This window comes from Phragmites australis, chromosome 12, assembly GCF_958298935.1.
Source record: "Phragmites australis chromosome 12, lpPhrAust1.1, whole genome shotgun sequence".
NCBI lineage: Eukaryota > Viridiplantae > Streptophyta > Magnoliopsida > Poales > Poaceae > Phragmites > Phragmites australis.
In genome coordinates this window covers 26,624,459-26,648,155 of record NC_084932.1, presented here as the reverse complement: position 1 = coordinate 26,648,155, position 23,697 = coordinate 26,624,459, and the positions used below count along the sequence as shown (strand labels likewise).

At 40.9% G+C, this 23,697-nt stretch overlaps 1 protein-coding gene across 2 annotated transcripts; it reads left to right on the top strand.

Annotated features, from left to right (window-relative positions):
- Window positions 1-1,223: 1,223 nt before the first annotated feature.
- On the top strand, window positions 1,224-16,807 carry LOC133887002 (disease resistance protein PIK6-NP-like). 2 transcript variants are annotated; one of them, XM_062326912.1, is made up of 7 exons: window positions 1,224-1,372; window positions 1,486-2,557; window positions 6,135-6,266; window positions 6,724-6,855; window positions 7,347-7,478; window positions 7,972-8,724; window positions 14,329-16,807. In XM_062326912.1, exons 2-7 carry the CDS (start codon window positions 1,502-1,504, stop codon window positions 16,309-16,311), a joined length of 4,188 nt encoding a protein of 1,395 aa, XP_062182896.1. In that variant the 5' UTR covers window positions 1,224-1,372; window positions 1,486-1,501; the 3' UTR covers window positions 16,312-16,807. The 2 variants fall into 2 exon arrangements, with proteins under 2 accessions (XP_062182896.1, XP_062182897.1); XM_062326913.1 differs by lacking the exon at window positions 1,224-1,372 and having other exon boundaries at window positions 1,380-2,557.
- Window positions 16,808-23,697: the final 6,890 nt, after the last annotated feature.

Genomic DNA, 23,697 nt, shown 5'->3' with positions numbered 1-23,697 from the left:
ACCGTTGACGAGGGCGGTCGGTCGAGCGTGTCGACGTCAAACCAGCTTCCGTCGCTGAAGTACGTGCTCGATCAAAGATGTGCTCCGGTGAGTCGACGCAGTGTGCCGTGGACCGGAGCTCCCAAGCGCAGGCTGCGCGGCAGGTCGTATACTCTCGTCGGAGCCGAAGCTTGGAGAAGTTGGGGACGTTGTGCGTGGGCGATGCGCCAGCCACATAATCTTATCGGTTCCCTCGACGAACACTCACGCCAGCATGTCCTCGCTGTAGTGGTGGTGGGTGATATCCACGGTCCCCTGGCGTGTTCTCGTCCGCCGACTCCATCTGCTCGAAGTCGCCTCCGTGTCTTCCGTGTTCTCGTCCATCAAGTCCATCCAGCGCCGGGAGAGAACGGGATTGATTAGATTTGAGATTTAGGTAGTGTTCGGTTCAAGAATGGTAACGGAAATGGTAATGGCAATGAAAAGCGACGTTAATGGAAATGGATCACGCGAATACAGGATTTGTTTTGTTCATTTGTGTAACGGGTTCTGGTTTCTTCGCGATGTTTGGATGGGAACAAAGGCACAGAGCAGCGCCGGCCTCCTCGCAGACCTCGCGGAGCCGCACCACTGCCGCAGCTCGTCCCCGGTGGCACCCTACGCCTGTACCCTATACTAATCTTGCCCTTCCTCGAGTAAAAAATACCACCTAATCTCTTCCCTTGCTCTAATATGCAACTCGTCTGCATCCTTGCTCTCGCCATGGCACAGCACAGATGCCCACAGAGAAAAAAGAAAACCACTAAATATTAACTGATACATAGTTAGAAGAACTAGACAAAACCATGTAGCCGAAGTTCAATAAAAAATAGACAAGTAAATAAAGAAGTTCCATCTTTAATAACCTTTAAGTTCTAGTTCAAAAAAGGATGAGCTGGCCTCTTGGCCTTCTTTTCTTTTTCTTTAATCGGCCTCTTGGCCTTCTTTTCTTTTTCCTTTTCCTTTTCCTTTCTCTTTTTCTTTTTCTTTTTCTTTTTTCTTATTCTTTAATCGGACTCTTGGCCTGCGCCTGCAGTTAGCCTTTCTTTCTTTCTTTATTTTGCCCATGTATGCATGCAGCCCATGCATCGCACATGCACATGGGGCCCAAGCTTGTGTAATTGAAGCCCAGAAGCGGCTTTTTTTTGGCCAGAAACTGCTTAAGCTATTCCAAAGGAACGAATAATCCAGCCGCGCAAGCTTTGCTTCCAACCAGCACAAAGGTGATGGTATCCGATTCGTCTCTGTTACATTTTGAGCGGCCCATATGTCGAGGATGGTTGAGGCATCGCTGTTCAGGCAGCTCAACCAAGTTTAAGATCCCATGGTGAAGTGATGAGCTTGATGCTGGGAGGTGAGCTTGTTTTGCATCACCGTTAGTTTCTCCTTTCCTGCATTACATTTTACCTGATGTCGTAGCTGAATTCAGGCCTTGTGCTGCTGACTTGCTTCCTCTGGCATACGTAGATCTGTCATCAGGCGTATGAGCATCAGCTCTGCCACAAATCCACGGAGAAATACAGCTAGCAGTGCGATGGAGGCGACGGGGCTGAGCGTGGGCAAGTCCGTGCTGAATGGAGCGCTTGGCTACGCGACATCGGCCTTTGCGGAGGAGGTGGCCTTGCAGCTCGGCATCCAGCGAGATCATGCATTCATCCGTGATGAGCTTGAGATGATGCAGTCTTTCATGATGGCAGCACACGACGAGCGACATGACAACAGGGTGGTCAAGACCTGGGTGAAACAGGTCCGTGAAGTGGCCTACGACGCTGAGGACTGCCTCCAGGATCTTGGCGTTCGTCTGAAGAAACCATCCTGGTGGCTATTCCCTCGCACGCTGCTTGAGCGGCGCCGTGTGGCCAAGCAAATGAAGGAGCTCAGGGCCAAAGTTGAGGACGTGAGCCAGAGGAATGTTCGCTACCGCCTCATCAAGGGCTCCAGCTCCAAGGCTACCGCCGCCGCCACCGAGCGGTCGGCGATATTCGGCGTCGTCGATGCAAGGCGTGCCGCGAAGCAGGACAGCCAAAGAGTGGATCTCGTCCAACTGATCAACAACGAGGACGAGGATCTTAAAGTGATCGCTGTGTGGGGAACAAATGATGATATGGGCCAAACGTCCATCATCAGGGCGGCTTACGAGAATCTAGATGTCCAAAGCAAATTTCCAGTCCGAGCATGGATGAGGGTGATGCATCCTTTCAATCCAAAAGGCTTCGTCCAGAGCTTAGTGAATCAGTTTCATGCAGCAGAAGGGGTTGAGGATCTGTTGGAGACAGAGAAGACAGATAACCAAGTTTTAGCTCAGGAATTCAATGGATATGTGAACAAGAAGAGGTATCTAATTGTGCTTAATGATCTATCAACCATTGAAGAGTGGGACCAGATTAAAAAATGGTTCCGAAACAACAAGAAAGGAAGCCGAATTGTAGTGTCAACACTGCAAATTGAAGTTGCGAGCTTATGTGTAGGGCAAGAAAGCCAAGCATCAGAGCTAAAGCAATTGTCTGCTGGTCAGACCCTTTATGCATTCTACGACAAGGTAATATTCAATGTTCAAAAACCATCTCATTAGTATTATATTTCTTTATATCCTTCTAATTCAATTATATATGCTAGTTAAAGTGTGTATTTGGAGTTATCATGTCATTAGAAACACAAGAACTAATACAATTAATAACTACTGATCCATTTTTGGAATGCTTGCACTCAACATTTTAAAACAGTAGCCACAAACACACGCATACGTATTAAGATTTACCACATTAAATACTTCAATATCATTAAAATTTTAGTTGATGTATATTAAAAAAGTAATGGTCAAAGACATGTTTGTGAGACCGAACAATGTAAAAACGGCAAGTAAAAATAGAGATAATTCCTCATATGCCATTGCAAACATCCTAATTCCCTTATCTGCCACTACAGTTGTTGGCATTCCTTTAATGTCATTGGCCTTAAATTCTAATCACTTATGCATCATAGTTGATGTCGGAGGATTAACTCCTGTCGCAGGGATTCTGAGGGTCCCCTTTTTTAGAGATTCGGTCGGGGGGAAGATCCTGAATATGTTCGTCGGAGAAATAAATGGGTATGAATGCGATGGCCGGTGGGGTGGAGTGACCTAGTGCGGGACGGAGTAAATACACCAGCGTTTAGACAGGTTCGGGCCGCACGGAGGCGTAACACCCTACTCCTGTATGGATACTATAAATACCCTGAGAAAGTCTCTCAAAGATGTTGCTGGTTACAAGAATGTTTATCTATCTTAGAGCCTGGGGCTCCTTATTCTTCGGTCTGTGTGTAGCCGCCGGCTTTGGGTGCTCTCGATCTTCTCTTCTCTTCTCTGCTTGTAAGCAATTGTTTCCTCTTCTCTTTTTCGTCCGTTCTGCCGACTTTAAATACTCGCCGGCAGTAGCGTGCCCTGAACAGGAAGGGGGCACGAGTTCCGAGACACCATAAATGGAAAGGGCATCATCATTACCTCTGGGCGAAGTGACCGGGGGTGAAAAATACGTCCCACGCCCAGTCGTTCGTCACCATAAATGCACTGACAACGGGCGCCGTGGAGAGGGCTCACCGGGCAGACGCAAAGCGGCCCGGCGTGCCCGCCCTGTCTTGTTCCCCTGCCACAGCAGCGCGGCAGACGGAACACCTCAGCCCTTACGACGTTATCCCGAGACGGGCCAGATGACACGGGATGGGACCCGTGCATTCAATGACCCCACGCCCTTCTACCAAAATATGGCAGGAACTGACACCAAGCGTGGCGGGATCAGTTGGAGGTGACAGGCCATGTGCGCTCTTTAAATACGGCCTTGGGCCTTTGACTGGCTGATAGGGTCGTCGGGGAATCAAGTGCTCAGGGGTCATTGTACACCTCCCCGAGCACTCTCTCCCGAGAATGCCCTTTCTTGATCCTCGGGGAACCGAGTGCTCGGGGGTACTGTCCACCTCCCCGAGTACTCTCTCCCGGGCACACTTGTAGGGATCCTCGAGGGACCTAGTGCTCGAAGGCTGCTGCACACAGCCCCGAGCACTCTCTCCCAGAACTTCCTTCAGTGGGTCCTCGGTATACTTGGGCGCCTAGGGAGCCACCGCTCATGGCCCCGGACACACTTATCCTGGTACTTAGTCTTCCTGGTCGTCGGGGGACTCGGGTGCTCAGGGGTCACCGTACACCTTCCCGAGCACTTTCTTTCCGGTACTTAGACTTCGTGGATCATCGGGGAACTGGGGTACTCGGGGACCACCGACTCTGGCCCCGTGCGTCCTCTCTCGGGACTTAATCTTTTTTACCTTACGTAGGAGACTCCGCGGGATGGCGCCATGTGGCGGATTGCTGGCCTGGCCTCGAAATTCGGGGACCCCCGGTTCCTGATTCACCAACAGTTGACTAAGAGTCAATGCTGATAGAAGTAGCATAAATGATATAGAACAGATTACATTTTAGAACTAGCGGCACTAAATGAATGTTAGGTTTTGTAGTAACATATAAGGGATTACACAAGTTTAGTGCCATATAAGAAATTGTTAAATGACTTTTAATCCTGAGCAGTTAGTATTTTTCAGTTTCTGTTTGCATGCGGTCATGCATTTTAGTTTTTCAGCTGTTAGTGCAGTTAGTCTTTTTTGTTTCTGCATGTTAGATGCATGACTTTTAGTGCAGTTTGTATTTAGCAGTTAATACATGGTTGTTAGTGTAGTTTTTATTTAGCTGTTAATGTATGGCTGTTAGATGTATAACTGTTTGGCTTATAAATAAAGAAGAAAACAGAAAAGCTGCAAGCAGTAGCGCAATACAAAAATTCCTGCATGTTCTCGCGTATGTTCTACTCGTGTTTGTGTGTTTGGCTCGGGATTTCCAACATTTGTTATCATAGCAAAGCGATAGCTAGCGGAAGGCAATACAGGAGGAGATGGACTCAATAACTAAAAACAAGACCTAGAGCCTTATTGATCTCCCTGTAGGTCACCGTGCGATCGGCCTAAAGTGGGTGTACAAAGTAAAAGCGCGACGAGTATAGAGACATTGTGAAGCACAAGGCGAGTCTCGTCGCCAAGGGCTACGTTCAGCGACAAGGGGTGGACTTCAATGAGGTCTTCGCTTCTGTTACATGATTTTTAATCCTGAGTAGTTAGTATTTTCAATTTTTGTTTGCATGCAATTAGTGGTCATGCATTTCAGTTTTTTAGCTGCCAGTGCAGCTAGTCTTTTCCATTTCTGCATGTTAGATGGATGACTGTTAGTGTAGTTTTTATTTAACAGTTAATGCATGGCTGTTAGTGTATTTTTATTTAGCCATTAATGTATGACTTTTTGGCTTATAAATAAAGGAGAAAACAGAAAAGCTGCAAGCAGTAGCGCAACACAAAAATTCCTGTAGGTTCTCGTCTGTGTTATGCTCTTGTTTGTGTGTGTTTGGCTCGAGATTTCCAACAGAAATTGCCTCGAAAAGAGAATGGAAGTACTTAGATTGGCTAACAGGTTAACATGGTGTAATGAATTATATCATAAGTCTTCCCTACGATTCCAAAATTTGAAACTTCTAGTTTGACAAACAATTTAGATTTGGAGTGTTTGATTTCATATTCAATTAGCATAATTATTTGGAGATTCGTTTCCCACTCCCCGACATAAATGATTGGAAGGTGGGCTAATCTAGCAAATGTACCCTCTCTTGTCCTTTGGATTAAATGTAGTGCTACTTACCCCTTTTATATTAATAGAATTTTAAGGACCATAGTCATCTGTATTTAAGCTTTTCAATCATCACATTAACCATTTAAATTAGGACTTAGGATTATTTTTTTCAATTACATAAGTCAGCTTGGATTAATCTAACTTCTCTTCCAAAATCAGGCCAAATTTATATTATTTGTAATTTTTCATACTTAGTCAAATATTTTGAATCTTTTTAATTAATTGACGACCAATAGTCATTGACTACATATTACATAAAGATTATATATTAGGTCATAGATTCACGTACGTAACATTAAAGGAAGGAAAATTAATAATAATTTTATACATTTACAAGATCAAAAACAAGACTAAACATTGTCCAGAAAAATTGAAGGCTAAAGGTTGATCCTAATCATTGTTTTCTTTTGTTTAGGGTTATCAAAATGGAAATAATTCAATGAAGCCAATGTCGAGCTCAGATGTGGCCACCACAAGTACAAACGAGCATACAATGGCCCCTGATGAGATAATAGAGGATCAATCTAAGGATGCTGATCAAAAGAAGGTATTCCTATCAATTATTTGATTCTACAACTACTTAATACATAGCACTCATTTGTACTCCAGATTCCTAAGTGAATAGTGAGATGTTTTCTGGAATCTAGAGGGAGAGGTATTTTAAGGATCATAATCTTTTGTCTTTAAGGTTTTCAACCATAACATTAATAATTTATATTAGGACTTAGGATTATTTCATTCAATTACATAAGTCAGATTATATTATTTGTAATTTTTCATACCTAGTTAAATGATTTGAATCTTTTTAATTGACTGACAACCAATAATCATTGACTACACATGACATATATAATATATATATTAGGTCACAGATACATGTAACATTAAATGAAGGAAAATTAATAATAAGTTAATACATTTACAAGACTGCAAACAAGGCTAAACATTGTCCACGAAAATTGAAGGCTAAAGGTTGTTACTATTCATTGCTTTCTTTTGTTTAGGGTTCTCAAAATGGAAATAATTCAGTGAAGCTAGTTCCTAGCTCAAATGCGAACACTATGAGTACAAATGATCGTATAATGGCCCTTGGTGAGATTGCAGTGGATCAATCTAAGGATGTTGATGAAAATAAGGTATTTCTATCTATTAGTTGATTTTACATCTGCTCAATACAGAGCACTCTTTTATACTCCAGATTCCTGAGTGAATAGTTAGATGTTTTTCAAGAATCTAGAGGAAGAGGGATTTTAAGGACAATAATCCTTTAAGCTTATTTTTAACTATCACATTAACCAGTTATATTAGGACTTAGGATTATTTCATAAAATTACATAGGTCAACTCAGATTAACCGAACCTCTCGTCCACAATTAAACTAGATTTATATTATTTGTAGCTTTTCATGCCTAGTTAGATAATTTAAATCTTCTTAGTTGACTGATGACTAATAGTCATTGACTGCACATGACATAAACATATTATATATTAGGTCACATATACATGTAACATTAAAGGAAAAAATTAATAATAATTTTATACATTTACAATACTAAAATAAGTCTAAATATTGTCCAAGAAAATTGGAGATTAAAGGTCGATCCTAATTATTGCTTTCTTTTGTTTAGGGCTCTCAAAATGGAAAGGATTTGGTGAAACTAGTATCTAGCTTAGATGCGGCCACTACGAGTACAAATGACCATACAATGGCCCCTGGTGGGATGACAGAGGATCAATCTAAGGATGCTGATGAAAATAAGGTATTTGTATCAATTGTTTGATTTCACATATGATTAATTTAGTGCAGTCATTTGTACTCCAGATTAATTCTTGATTGAATAGTTGCATGCTTGTAAAAAATCTAGAGGAAGAGGGATTTGAAGGATCATAATCCTTTGTCTTTAAGCTTTTCAACCATGACCATTAATATTAGGACTTAGGATTATTTCATTCAATTATATAAATCAACTTAGATTAATCTAACCCCTCTTCCACAATTGAGCCAGATTTATATTATTTGTAATTTTTCATATCAAGTTAAAAGATCTTAATCTTTTTAATTGGATGACGATCTATAATCATTGAATAAACATGACATAAATTTTATATATTAGATCACACATAAATGTAACATTAAAGAAAGGAAAATTAATAATAATTTTATAAATTTACAAGGCTAAAAACAAGACTAAACATTGTCCATGAAAATTGAAGGCTAAAGGTTGATCCTATTCATTGCTTTCTTTTGTTTAGGGTTCTCAAAATGAAAAGGATTCGGTGAAGATAATATCTAGCTCAGATACGGCCACTACGAGTACAAATGATCGTACAGTGGCCCCTGTTGATATAACAGAGGTTCAATCTAAGGATGATGATGAAAAAAATGCGGTAAAAAAGAGTCTCACTCGCATCAGGACGGGTGTCGGTGCTTTGGAAGAATCTCAACTTATTGGGCGAGAGAAAGAAATATTCAATATTATAGCATTAATTTTAAACAAGGATAACCAACAAGGCCAGGTGATCTCTGTGTGGGGAATGGGTGGTCTTGGAAAAACCACTCTAGCAAACGGTGTTTATCAAAGTCCAATGTTGAAGGACAAGTTTGAGAAGTTTGCTTTTGTCACAATCTTGCGTCCTTTTGATCCTGCGGAACTCTTTAGGAGCCTTGTTGTGCGACTAAATGAAGAATCTTCTAAGAAGGTGCAAATGTTGGACTATAGAGGCAGCAAGAAGGAAACATTAGCAAAGATGAGAGTTGATGAGTTGACTGATGAGTTGAAAAGGATTTTAGAAAAGAAGAGTTGCTTGATTGTCTTGGATGATTTGTCCTCTACTACAGAATGGGATCTGATAAGACCAACATTCTCTTCAATGAAAGAGACAAGCCAAATCCTTGTTACTACAAGGGAAGAGAATATTGCAAAGCATTGCTCAGGGAAACACGGATATGTACACAACCTTAAAGTTTTGGAACCTGGATACGCACTTAACCTCTTCAACCAAAAGGTAATATAATGTGCTCCATTTTTCTTGATTTGAAATAGCATTATTAGTACAATACTACCTACCTAGCATTCTATAGAGATTAGAGTTGGTTCTAACAACATATGATTGGGCGAGGGCCCATGTGGTGCGGTCACATGGAGAAAAGCAAACTGCTTGATATTTTCTTAATCATTTGAGTAATCAAACTAAGATGATCAATACCTTGATATTCAGTATGTCAATTAATTCCAATCCAAATTTTGTCCATTGGTGCTCTACATACCCATGATATATATAATGTAATATGTGCCTCTCAATACATCAATAATGTCCATTCTCCCTCGTAAAAGTTAACATACACGCACACGCATATGCGCTCGTACACACATAGGCAACAACATTATCATCACCATCAACAACAACTCTATTATGTTTAGAATGTCAAGTATTTTTCACTGGAGGAAGTAAAAGAATGTGTGCTAATGTTATTTTCTTCTTTTGTCCTTATTTATTTAATTCTGTTTCCCAAACATTTATGCATGACTGATCACAAAAAATATTCTTTTTTTGAAAGCCTTTAAAGGAAGGGTACTTTAGTAATTATCTTTAGTTGCTTTATTTTAAATCTTAGAGCTTACTTGATGTATTTGCCCGGTTAAATACACACCATAAAAAATCCATGGAGTGAGTAGTAGTATTTGTTACTTCCTCCACTCACAAATAAGTGATGTTTTTAGAATACATTCAGTTAGAGAATCTGCAGTTTAACCACCGATACTTCTACATTTTGATATTGAACATTTGAAATTGGTGTGAATAGATTTAGCTTGAATAGTAATTTCATAATGATACATTTTTCTATGATTTGTGAATACTATATAATAAAAAATAGTAGTCAAAAGTACATCTTAGAGACCACTTTGATGACCAAAACGTTAGTTATTTGTGACTAGAAAGAATATACAATGATCATTACATAACATTAGTTTTGTCCAATTGCTTAACTATTTTGAAGGACATTGAATGATGAAAATGCATGACTATTCTAGCATGTACTGTTCACTTCAAACTACTCTGTACTAAAATAAATATCATTTTTTTAATAAATAAATAAATGTCATTTAAGATTGTATGTAGTCAAATTTTACAAATTTTGGCCACTGATGTACATACAAGTATCATGTATTGTCATATAAAAATGATAATGTTAGATTTATCATAAAAAACTTTAGATCGCTATATTTTTAATATTTTTGTATTAATATATATGTAGAAAAGAATGGGTGTATTTGGAGATCAGGTCAACATCGACAAGTTGAAAAGAATGGGAGACTAGATCCAGTTATCTTCAATCAAGATGTAAAAATATATATAAAAAAACTCGACCCCACGGGGAGAGGCGTCCCTAGGGCATTTTACTAAGGTTGAGAAACTCCCCTGAACGCGGTGCGCGACCAACACACTCAGATTTCGCAAGGGAGCATGCGCAACCAACGCCTGCGAGGGGGGGATTTTTTATTGCGAGGATCGGGGTTCGAGCCTCGGTCGGTGGGTCTCAACTGGATGCAGTACCACCACGTTATCAACGCATTCTCGAACTAAAAAATTATTACCTTATTAAAGCTCCTCAAGTATTTTTCTTTTGTCCTGTCATGCACTCATGCTAAAGCATCAACTATCCGGCGGTTGCTCTGACCATGGAATAGTTTGTGACTCAACCATCACAATCATGGCTGCTTTGGCATTGTAACTGTACACTAATGTACTGGACTCTAGTCTTATTTGGCACAGCTTATCAGTAGCTTCTGCTTCTCAAAAGTCATAAGTTGTGCCAAACAGACTGAGTTTATGCTAGCTTTTGAAAACTGATAAGTTAGCTTCTAGTGAAATAAACTAAAAGCTAACAAACTGGTTGAGAGTGGCTTTTCTGAAAAATTAATGTGCTAAGAGCCTAAAAATTAAGCCCATAAGCCAACAACTTTTCCCGAAAGCTATAAGTAGCTTTTCAATAAAGGTCCATAAGTTTTAGCTATGCCAAATAGAGCCTCTATGATGGTGTCACTTCGTTTTGAGCTCACCAGACAAGAAAACAATTTGCAACTTATGCAAGACATTTAACAAATATTCTAAAATTGAAACTCCGAGCATAGTTTTAGGCAAGTTTCAGTTTTCAAATATCAGTTTAAAAAACTTTGACCTTGAAAAGTAGGTTTAGGCAATTTTAAGGCAACTTTCAAATATCAAATATTAGTTTAAGCATCTCAAGCAAGTTTCAAAAAAAGAGGCAAATATCTAACAGTGCCAGCTAGTTTCAAGAAAAAATTGAAGTGGGCTCTTTTATGGTGCTCCTCTTGAGGCCAGTGGCAGTGGCGTGGATTGTCTCGTATGTGGGGGGTGGGGGCACGAAACACCGATTTCATTGCTCCATAAAATTAAATTGGGGTGTTTGGTAGAGCTTTACCCCATCTTGGGTGGAGTTGAGAGTTAAAACCCTCCCAAACAGGCCCTCAATCTGAACTCTTGATTGAGTGAGGGTAGTTTCGACCAAATGAAAATGCAAATAATAATGAAACTAGCAGCCAATTAAGTTATGCATGTGAGATAAAAAGTAGTAAATGGCCATGGATCTTTCCATAGCAAACACCAGTAAACAATTCAAATGGATGTAACATTCAAACGTTCTATGGTCAAATATTAGCAAGTAGGATACTTGGATCTGGATCATGCACAAATCACTTCAAATAGTTTCGAAAGAAACTATAAGTGGCACGTGCTTTTGTTGAGTTGAGATATGTATCCAACAGTAATTTATATATATATATAAGTACTATTGTACACCTTAGGTGTAGAATAATTATTCTACACCCCAGCCGACCCAACTCCCAGGCCCAACCTTGCCCCCCCGCACCCACTCGCCCCCACACCCGTGCTCCACGCATCCCCATCCCACGACCCAGCCCCGCACCTGCCATGTGTCTCTCGTCTTGTGCGCGCCCGCTCAGAAGTTGTCCAGTAGCTATCATCCAATAATTCTTCAGTACAAGTGTGAAAATTTACTATAGGATGGAAATTAAATAAATTTACTATGATTCAGATGATTTAGTAATTATCAGTAGTTTTATTCAGTAGTTATGTCAGTAGCTGTCCAATAGTTTTAAGTCATAGAAAAACTGTTCAGTAGTGTCAGTAGTCATCGGTAGTTCAATATTCAGTAGTTCCAAGTCATAGTAAAATTGTTCAATAGTTTGTGTGAGTAGCTGTCAGTAGTTCCAAGTCATAGTTCATTTTTGTTCAGTAGTCTGTATCAGTAGTGTTAATAGTTGTCAATAGTATCAGTAGTTTGTTCAGTAGTGCTAGTAATTGTCAGTAGTTATTTAGTAGTTTCAAGTTATAGTAAAATTGTTTAGTAGTTTTGTTTAGTAGTATAAGTAGTTTAGTTCAGTAGTTGTTAGTAGTTTCAATAGTTTGTTTAGTGGTATTAGTAGTTTTTTCAGTAATTGTTTCATTAGTTCTCAGTAGTTGATTACATCTTCAGTGGTCAGTAGTTGCGCACAGGCGGAGGCGCGGGGTGGGGACACGTGGCGCGCACGAGGCTGGGGCGTGGGGCGGGCGCGCTAGGTGTGGCTAGGGCATGGGGCCGGCGCACGCTAGGCGCGGCTGGCGCGCCACATTGTGCACACTGGCGCGTGGGAACACGGGTGCGAGCACGTGGGTGTGCGGACGCGGTTGCACGCCACGTGGCACCGTGCAGGCTTCGCCAATGACCTACTTTTGGCGGGGTGGGTTACTGTGGTAGGTGGGCCAAGTGGACGTGGCACATGGTTAGGGATGTGGGAGGGGGGCGAGTTGGGCTTCGGGGGTTGGGAGTTGGGCTAGGGATGGGGGTTGGGCTGAGTGTAGGTGTAGAATATATTCTACACCTAAAAGCTATTCTAGCATATATATATATATATATATATATATATATATATATATAGAGAGAGAGAGAGAGAGAGAGAGAGAGAGAGAGAGAGAGAGAGAGAGAGAGAGAGAGAGAGAGAGAGAGAGAGAGAGAGAGAGAGAGAGAGAGAGAGAGAGAGAGAGAGAGAGAGAGAGAATGCTAACTGAATAGGTTCAAATTAAAATTGAAGGATAGGGAGAAGAGATATAGTTTGCATCCCATGGGGACTATCAAATTTAATTTCATAAGTATGTTAAACTTTCGAGCATAATAATAATTTGAGATATTGCTGTAAAAAACAATAATTTGAGATCTATATTAAATTGTTTCCAAGCAAAATAGTTTGAAATTTATTATGTTGCTGCCATGTGGTGTATCATATCCCGCCACAAGTGAATGTCCATGTATAATTTGATTGTTGTTATTAAGGAAATATTCATAAAATATAGTTTTAGCTCTAATGCCCAAGTGAACTCTTACACTCTACAAGGCAATATGTCATCATAGATATTAGATAAAGGAGACTAACCGCTCTCATTAAAAGCAGTGTACGTACAGAAAATAAATTTCAGAAAGTCCTAGCATGTTTCAAAGACTAAATGTGGGCTTCTTTAAAAAAACATGTTTCAGGAAACTTTCGGTCCAATGTTTCAAAAAGTTTCAGCAAGTTTCAATGAGTTAATATATTGGAGGTTAAAAAGGGCAGATTTGAAGCACGTTTTAAAAGGAAGTTTTGAAAAAAAAATCCACAAGTTTAACAAAAAAAAAAGGACAGGTTTCAGGCTATTCACAAGGAAGTTTCAAAAGGTTTCAGCAAGTTTTGCAAAGAAGTTACAAAATATTTCAGCATGTTTTACAAAATTAAAAGACAGTTTAAACTAAATTTGCAAAAAAAAAAATTCAACAAGTTTCACAAGAAAAATAGCAAGCTTCAATCCGGCCAAAAAAAATGGCTCCCTTACGTAATACCTTGCCTCAGTGCAATACCACGCATGGCACTAAGCCTTAGGCTCACATATACACCTAGACCGCCAAAATTGCATAACCATTCCAATCCGCAGACCGCCAAAAATTGCATCATCTTATGCTCCTCATCCGTTAGGAAGTCATTAAATTAAGACCACCACCCTACGCTATAGATAATGGTTAAATACATCGCTCGCCTTCCCACCTGCTACCAAGCTCTCCGGGTGGTTGTGCACCCATGGCCGCCACAGTCGCTCGCTTCCTCTTGCATACTGCTGCATTGTAATCTGAGTACTTTTTTTTTAAAGTATAAGTGAATTGTCCATCTTCCCTTATAAGCTTAGGTTTTTATGATCAATTGGTCAGTACATATTAACTTAATATGGTATCAAAACTAGATGTCTCGATTTTGAGTCATGGTCTGTGCATTTTAAATAAAAATGATTGTCATGTGTTCCTTTTGCGCACGTATAGGCCCAGAAAACCTCCATGTAAGGGTGAGTGTCGATGTATAAACTAGTCGGTGAAGAGTATCTCAATGAGTTGAATAACCTGCATGGGTTGGATGTTAGTTGTGACGTAGTTTTGGTACGAAGAGATGTCATCCCCTAGCTTGTCTTTTCCATTATCTAAAAAATCCCTTAGTCTATCTCATATAAGAAATGTTATTCTAATTTTTACTTTGGAGTACTAAAATACTTAAATTGTACCAATATCAGGTATTTGGGGCGGCTACACATTTGGTTGAGCAAAATCCTGAGTTGGCTGAAGAAGCAATACACATCCTAAAGAAGTGCGGTGGACTTCCCCTTGCAATAGTCGTCATAGGTGGTTTTTTGGCAAATCGACCAAAGACTACAGCAGAGTGGAGAAAATTGAACGAGAATATCAGTGCTGAATTGGAGATGAATCCAGAGCTTGGGATGATAAGAACCGTCCTTGAAAAAAGTTATGATGGTTTGCCTTATCATCTCAAGTCTTGTTTTTTATATCTATCCATTTTTCCTGAAGACCACATCATTTGTCGGAGGCGTTTGGTGCGTCGGTGGACAGCAGAGGGTTACTCAAGCGAGACCCGTGGGAAATCTGCCAATGAAATAGCTGACGACTACTTCACAGATCTCAAAAACAGGAGCATGATTTTACCCTCTCAGCAATCAGTTCACAGTAGAAGATCAATTGACTCTTGCAAAGTCCATGATCTCATCCGTGAAATCGCCATCTCAAAGTCAATAGAGGAAAACCTTGTTTTTCGACTGGAGGAAGGCTGTGGCTTGAATACCCATGGTGCAATTCGTCATCTTGCTATAAGCAGCGACTGGAAAGGAGATCAAAGTGAGTTCGAGAGCATAGTGGACCTGTCACGAATACGATCGCTATCAGTGTTTGGGAAGTGGAGGTCATTTTTTCTTTCTGACAAGATGAGGTTTCTACGAGTGCTTGACTTGGAAGGCACAGAAGGTCTAGTTGATCATCACCTTCAGCATATTGGGAAGCTTCTTCACCTGAGATACCTTTCTCTACGAGGATGTGATGGTATTTTTCAACTGCCAGATTCGTTGGGTAACCTGAGGCAACTCCAGACGCTAGACCTCAGAGATACAAGCATATGGGCTCTGCCAAAAACCATCATCAAGCTTCGGAAGCTACGGTATATTCATGCTGGTCGCAAATCAGAATATGTAGCAGAAGATACAAGTTCAACGACGAGGTGTCGAGAGCTTTTGAAGGTGGGGCCGCAGCTATGTGCATCATGTTGCGTACCGATTCTTAGGATCTCAGATGACCATAACTGCCGTGATGCATGCACTTTGGCTTGCTGCGTATTCCCTGCTGTTGTCATGATGGGCCTGCTAGATGGTGCTGCGCTTTCAAGAGGTACCAGGAAACTGAAAGAATTGCACACCCTGAGTGTTGTGAATGTCGGAAGGGGAAATAGCGTTCTACAGGATATGGAAAGGCTCACAGGATTGCGCAAGTTAGGAGTGAGCGGCATCAAGAAGAAAAATGCCCCGGCGTTTCGCTCAGCCATTTCCAATCTCAGCAGACTGGAATCGCTGTCGATCGGGTCAGCAAGGAAGCCAGGTTTGTGTGGTTGCTTGGATGGAATATCCTCGCCTCCAGAAAACCTGCAGAGCCTCAAGCTGTACGGCAATCTGGAAACATTGCCGGAATGGATCGGGAAGCTCCAGCATCTCGTGAAGTTGAAACTAGTGGGCACTAGGTTATCGGAGCACGATGCTGCTATGGAATTCCTTGGGAATCTACCGAAGCTGGCTATTCTAGGCCTGTTTGAGCCATCGTTTCAGGGTGAAAAGCTTCATTTCCAATCTCAGCAGACTGAAATTGCTTTCGGAAGCCTCAGGGTGCTCAAGCTTGGAAGACTAAGAAACATCAAATCAGTAAAGTTTGAAAAAGGAGCAATGCCCAAACTTGAGCTGCTACAGCTCACGAGGGTAAGAAATGAAATTGGCTTTTCTGGGCTTGAATTTCTACCAAGCATCAATGAAGTCCAGCTCAATGTTTACTTTGAAATAGATTACCAAAGGATACACAAAGCTCATGATTCTGAGACTAGGGGCAAAATATACGAGGAAGAAAGACAGGAAGCAAGGCGCAAGGGAGGTGAATTCAGTAAGAAAGTCCGGGACCAACTCGCTGGGAATCCAAAAAAACCCAACTTGACGGTGGACGTTTGGTGAGAGCAGGGACTGTTGCTGCATCGTTTGGTAGCGTTGAAGCAGTTACACCGAACTGGAAGAACATTTTCTAAGGCAAATTGGAACAACATTTTTGGCTCCTTTGTTCTTTTCTGAAAGAATGCTCTCACTCTGTTTTTTTCTCTCTCCTTTTCCTTCCATGTCTAGCTGTCAGTGCAATAACAGCGCTGATGAATTTCATGATATACACGTTTATATGTGTTGCAAATCAATGGCCATCGACTCCAGGGGCGTGCAAGGTGTTAAACAGGAGCTTCGGGTGAACATAGATATTGGAGAGTGTTAAACAGAGTTGGTTTTGATGGATCTCTAACTTAACGCATACGTTGTATGGTTAGGTTAGGTTCAGATCAGATCTTTCAGTTCTGTTTTTGCTGAGTACTGTAGCACATCAGGCACGAGAATTACTCTGTTGCCGTTTGCACAACTCTTATCTGTAAGCTCTATCTATACAATAAACAGAGACACATTGAAGTCCTTTGCCTTTGGTGCGGCAATCTAAAACCTTTTACGATATTACAGCCTAGATCCAATGACTACATCCTCAGAAGCTTCCTCCCGTCACCGTCCTATTTAGGCATTACAGTTTTTGAAAACAACAGTATTTGAAACCTTTTAATACCACGGTTTTTTAAAACTACAGTCTTTTGCAATTTTGGCAAAAACCATGATGTGTTTGGTACCTTCCAGGTCATCGCTGCTGCCAGAGGTTCCATCATTCGTACCAAGCTGAAGATCAGTGGGCCGCAGCTGCTACCGACCACTTGACAAGCTACTTTGACCAGGTTAGGAGAGGTACAAAGGTGGTGATCAGGTTCAATCTTGCCAAAGGAGCATGTATGATGATTTCTCAAACGGGACGTTCCAAAACTGCTGGTACTCTCTGTACAAATTATCTCAGTAATGTGTTACATCTCCCTAGCACTCCTTAACGTCTCCTTTCGGTCGATGGAACCTACCGTGTCGGCCATGTGCCCTGCCGCGCGCTCGTTTTTTTGGCATATCCTGCCATTTTAATCTGGGTCGCGTGTGCACGTTTGATCTACTTATGTTAGGGTTCCGATTCCTCATGGCGATGGGGGTATTTGGAGACTTTTGCTTTCTTCATCTCTTCTTCGGCGGTGATGAAGGCTTAACCGAGTTCTCCAATGAAGATCTAGGAATGTATGTCTCAATAGGCCCGACCGCAAATGGGTTCATTGGAATTTTGCTTCCCTGGTTTGGGAGCTCCTTCTTACAGGGTGTCGATGCATTTGTTCGTTGGGAACACATGTTGACCCTCGTATCACACCTAGGCTTCCAGCGGCAATGGTGCGATTGGATCTCCACACTCTTTGTCACTTCCTCCTCCAGAGTCTTCCTAAACGGTGTGCCTAACCCACCGATCAAGCATGGACGAGGGCTCTACCAGGGTGACATATTATCTCCACTGTTGTTTGTTATGTCCATCGTCCCATTGCCGCGTATCCTAGTACTGGCCTCAAAAAGGGGCAGCATTGCACCTATGTGTGGTCACCTCTCAGAATTGCGTATGTCCATGTACGCCGAAGACGTGGTCATCTTCGTGTCCCCGACAGCAAAGGATGTCTCGGCACTCGCAAGTATTTTAACTCCTTTAGGGATGCAACAGGACTCAAGACCAACTTTGCTAAAAACATTCGCCACTAATATAAAGATGCTCTGAGATAAACATAGATGAGGACATTGCTGACCTACTTGCCATTCTCGTTGACTTCCCAATCATTTACCTCGGCCTCCCCCTCTCCATGAGGTGTCTCAAAAGTTCTGGTTCCTCTGGTCTGGTTGTCAAAGCCTAACAGGGGGAAGCTGCAAAGTCAACTAGGATCAAGTCTGCAAACCGAAATGCAAAGGCAGTCTATGTGTCCTAAATCTTTAGTGTTTGGTAGGGTGTTGAACCAATTGATTTTTTGCCATCGCTAAGATGTGGGTTCGTTTATTTGTCACTCTGTCCCACAGTCATTAACTTAGATGGTCCTATATTTTAATGACATGAGTGGCTTCATAATCAAAGTGTCAATCTTTTTAGTGGCAAATCATCATTTTATCCAGAATAACACCAATAGGCTTCGTTTTGTGGCGGCAATGGAGATTACTATTGGCATGGTGAATCCATATCCTTCTAGCAATATGCTTGGGCCGGTGGTCATAGACCTATGGATTTTGCCCCCCCCCCCTCATCTTCAAGGCGTTTAGGACAAAGTGCAGGCACCTACGTTATGCTTTAAAAAATAACTCTTGGATCCGAGATATTGACTTCCACCAAATTAGGAGCCAACAACACATCCACAAGTTTGTCCTCATTTGGTAGGCAACATAATGTGTCCTTTCAACCTGAGACACCTGATGATATTGTCTGGAAGCTTACAGCCTAAAAGGAATACACCACGGCTTCAGCATACAAGATGCAATTTTGGGGCTCGACGGACACCAACTGCACCGTTATCTTCTAGAAGGCCTGGACACCACCAAAATACAAGTTTTTTTCTTGGTTGGCTAACCAAAACATGTTATGGACTGCAGATCATCTTTCTAAAAGGGATTCACCTTCTAACACTACTTGCGGCCTTTGTGGTGAACCCCAAAGACTTGCCTCCATATTCTGGTGGAATTCAGGTACACCCAATAGGTATGGGGCCAAATCACGGCATGGCTGGCTCAAGCCATCATCCACCCAGTAGAATGGCCTCAATCAGAGTAGGTCCATGAATGGTGGACGGTCATGGCCAACATCCCCCAGGCTCCGCGGAGTAGAATAAGATCGCTCATCATGCACATCTCCTAGGAGAGATCCAGAAGGAAAGAAATAGACGCATCTTCGACCATAGGGGACAACCCGTGGGCAAAATCGTTCAAGCAATCAAGGATGAAGCCGCTCTTTGGGATTTTGCAGGAACGTGCAACCTTGGGCGCCTCATAGCACAAGAATAGGCCACCTATTTTGGGGTTGGGGGATTGTTTGGTTGGGTTCTCTGACCTTTTGTTTTTGATTTATTGTTTTTTTGGCCTTTGTAACACTGTTTGCAGTTTGTTGGGCTTTTCTTCTATTTAATACAACAAGCAGTCCTCCTGTTAGTTTCCTTAGAAAACATTATGGGTCACCGGCTTGTTTAGTTGCACTAGGAGCTTATTTGGTAGAGCTCTCCTGATCCAAATTCTCTGGAGGGAGTGATTCTCTGAGTAAAATGATTCTGTGGTTGAAAGTAATTCTCTAGGGTAAACTCTACAGAGGAAGTGATTCTATGTGGGAAGTGAATCAGGAGAAGCTACTTTTTTCAGCTCCTAACATTTAGTTCATTTTAGGAAATCACTTCCACAGATTTCACTCAGTGAGCTAAAAACTGAAAACTGTTGTTTGGCAGAGCTCCCCCTGATTCCACTCAGGGAGTTGCTCTGGAAGCTCTACCAAACAGGCCCTAGCTTGTTAATCTTCCATGGAAACAAAGATGATGGTCGATGCTCGTTCATAAGCTCATGCGTATGCTAGAGTTGATCAACGTTGAGGTCAGAGGTGAAGTCCAATAGGCTAGACCTGGTGTGGTGTAGTGGCACCAAAACCTAACTAATTTTTCAGTTATTAGTACCCACTAGCCCATCAACTTGGGCACTAGCAAAGGCTATCAATTTTTAGTAGGGCATCTATTGGAGCTAAAGATGGCCAACTGGACCAGTGAGCCAGATCGGCACAGGAATGAAAATAGCCTAACCCGTCATGCATGACACACTAGGCATGATCCTATTCGTGGGCCATGCCGTGCTAGTCTACAAGCCTGAGTGGCGGCCCACGACATGGCCCACCAGCCTTTATGTTGTGCTGGCCAGCCCATCTGGCCTGTTAAGGCACGGTTAGCCCGTGTAGGCAAGAAAAAAAATTAAAAATTTAGAACAATTGCAAATAGATGAGGAATTTTCAAAAAAAAAATCAGAAACAATTGGGAATTTTTTCTCTTGCTGCCACCACCCTGTAGCAGAAGAAGTTCTTAAAAAAATAGACAAGTGGATAAAGAAGTTCCATCTTTAATAATCTCTAATTTCTAAGTTAAAAAAAAAGGCGAGTTTGGTTCCACAATCGAAGTGATTCCACCGGCCTAAAATCACTATTCGTATGGATTAGTATGAATCCGGTGAAAATATCGTCTCATTTCTTTTTTGTAATTTTCTCTCAACAAGGATGAGATCGTTTTTACTACCTTGATCTCAAGTTCGTGATCACTTGGTCCGTCTCCCCCTTCTTGCTCATTTATGCAACATTATTATCCATGACATAACAGATCATAGATGATGAGCATGGACCCAGATTTGGGCAAGGTCGAGCCTGTGTGGTTTGTGTCCTGCGCTACGTGCCTGACAAAAAGAGACGCCTGAGCCTAGCCTGAAAATTTTTGGCCCGACGTCGACATGGTATTTCTGCCTGGTATGATGAAGGCGTGTTTTCAAGAAGGCCTGGTATTTCAGCCCCATTAGGTTTCTTTGTTATGACGAAGGCCTGATAGGAGAACCTTAACTAAGGAGCTTTTTTATTTTTATATTTTATAACTTAAAATATTAAATAAATAAATATCTATAGAAATATTTAAAAAATAAATGACTACCGCCCTCTCATCAGCGGATAGGCGACCACCCTCCCGGAGGGCAGCAACGGTGCGGTGGGCCTTACCGCTAGGTTACCAGTCGGGTGAACAGTATTCGTCGAAATTATTGTTCATCACTATTATTTTGTCCACTGCTTTATTTAAAATAGTAGCCTTATGTTGCTCTAAAAATTCTATAATTTTTTATATTTGTTTCATAATTCATATGCAACCCATTTTAATTGGATTAATCCAAAAAAACATGCGTATAATTTAAACTAAAATTATTCAAAAAAAAGACTACTTTTATAAATTCTAACAATTGTTAGGGTCTCAAATAAATTTTTAAAAAACTGAAAAAAATAACTAATATTCTTCTTATATGATGGAATAATTTCTAAACCTATTTTCAGCCATAGTTTATATAGTGAAAAAGTGAGTTCTTTTATAATAATCTATTTATATGTATTTTTATCATTTCATGTGATATTAATCCTTTTATTCAATTTGAATTCAAAGAAAATTCAAACATATACAAAATTTAGCCATTGGAAATATATCAATTGTAAATATTTTTTATGTATAGAATGTAAATATTTTTTATTTATAGGATGGAACTACTTTTACAAAATTTCATATGATGTTGTTTTCACCATATAAACTATGGCTGTAAATAATTTTAGAAATTAGTCCATCATATGAAAAGAATATTAGTGATTTTTTTCATATTTTTGAAATTTATTTGAGACTCTAACAATTGTTAGAATTTATAAAAGTAGTCTTTTTTGAAGAATTTTAAGTTAAATTCTACGCATGTTTTTTGGATGAATCCAATTAAAATGGGTTGCATGTGGATTATGAAACATATATATAAAGTTATAGAATTTTTAGAGTAACATAAGACTACTATTTTAAATAAAGTAGGTGGAAGACGAAATAATGTCGTGAACAGTAATTTCGAGGAATACTGTTCGTCCGACTGGGTAACCCGGGCGGTAAGAGCCCGCGCTATGAGAGGGCGGCAGCCATTTATTTTTTAAATCTTTTTACCAGGAGTATATTTATTTAATATTTTAAGTTAGAAAATATAAAAAAACTCCTTAACTAAGTAGTCGTGGCACCCATGTTTGTTTAGAGTGTAATTCGAAAAAATTAAAGGAAAAAAACAAATGTAGCAAACGTTTATACAAATTTATGGTTGACGATAATATGCGCACTGCTAAAGAGACAAAAGTTTGAAACACATATTTTGTCTATTTTTTGTTGTTTTCATACAGTACAAGTGTCGTCGTATGCTTACACGAATAGTTTCACATCCGCCTAGGTGCCAAAAAAAAAACATTTTCCACATCCGTTACAGCTATTATTTTAAGGGAGCACTGCCATACGTAAGTTATCGTAATGCCCATAATCGGATGGCTCAAAAGTACTCACTTATATGGTGGCTCACAAGTCACAGATGAATTGGAGGGCTTAAAAATACAGCAAGGTTCTTACGGGAGCTGTGCGTCAAGTTCTTTGTCTTATCTTCGTGAAATAGAAAACTGGAAGGTGCAAAGTATTTCCCATTTCAAGGTACTGTTTGGCTAAGTTTCAGCTTAAAAAACGACCTTTTGTGCTCGAGAAGCAGATGCTATAGAGCTTATCAGCTTAGCTAGCTCTTCTTATCCACAATTTGTTCTCATTCTGTGAACGAAGCAACAAATCCACATCGTTTTCTCTCATGTACCTCTCACTGTGAAGCTTGCCTCTGAAAATCCATCGCAAAAGTTGGGGGCGGCCGCTGCCCCATGACGTGAATTTTCTTGACGTTTTTTCTTCTTTTTTTGACATTTGTCGATCGGCAGTTCGGCACAAAAGGGTTAACAAAAAGGCCAAACTTTTTTGTCATTTCTGCCTGCATGGTTACACCAATCACCTAATGAACCCACCTTTCTCCTTTGGAAAAATGATGGCCGTGTTGGAGATCTTGTTGATAGGAACTGGGATTCGTATTTGTTGCGATTGTTCGACAAACCTATGAAAAGATGTAAAAGATTTGAAGACAAAACGAGAGGTAAGGTACCCTGCCACAATTGGCTGGCTGAACCAAAAAGATGTAAAGGCACGCAAAGGCTAGGGAGAGAGTTTATCGCAGGATCAAAATAAAAAATCAGTGACAAATTTGCAAAAGCCCTAAGGATTTATGTTTGATTTACTAGCGCACGGACGTCCGCTCGGGCCGGATGTCGCATGTGTGGAAGGGGGTGAAGATGGCTGTCCCTAAAAGCCACTTCTCACATAAATTAGTGAGAAGTAGCTTTGTCTCAGAATTTGGATCAAAATCTCCGTCATCTTTTTCTCGGTCGTCGAATATGTTGGGACTTGGGAGACGATAATTATTCTTGATGCTTCAGTCAAATCAGAGCAGCTAAACGTCACAGACAAGTACACCAACAAATGCTGCTCAGTGCTCACTTATGACAAAAAAAAAAAAATCATACAATTCCTCCTCCACTAGACCTTCTGATTCACTATTTATGGACCATTCAGCCTGAGAAAGTGATGCTCTCTCTCTCTCTTCAGTCTTCACACAAAATTCATTGACCATTCAGTTTCAGAAGCTGAAAACTGTTGCTCTCCTTCAGTCTTTCACCCAAATCATGGCGACTGGATGCTAATTCTGGCTGGTGACCAGTACTAAACAAAGAACACCCCTGATTAACCAACAACCAAGAAGCATATCTGCACATGTGCAACCAGTGATCAGCAAGCTGGCCGGGTTTGACAGCTTTGCGCC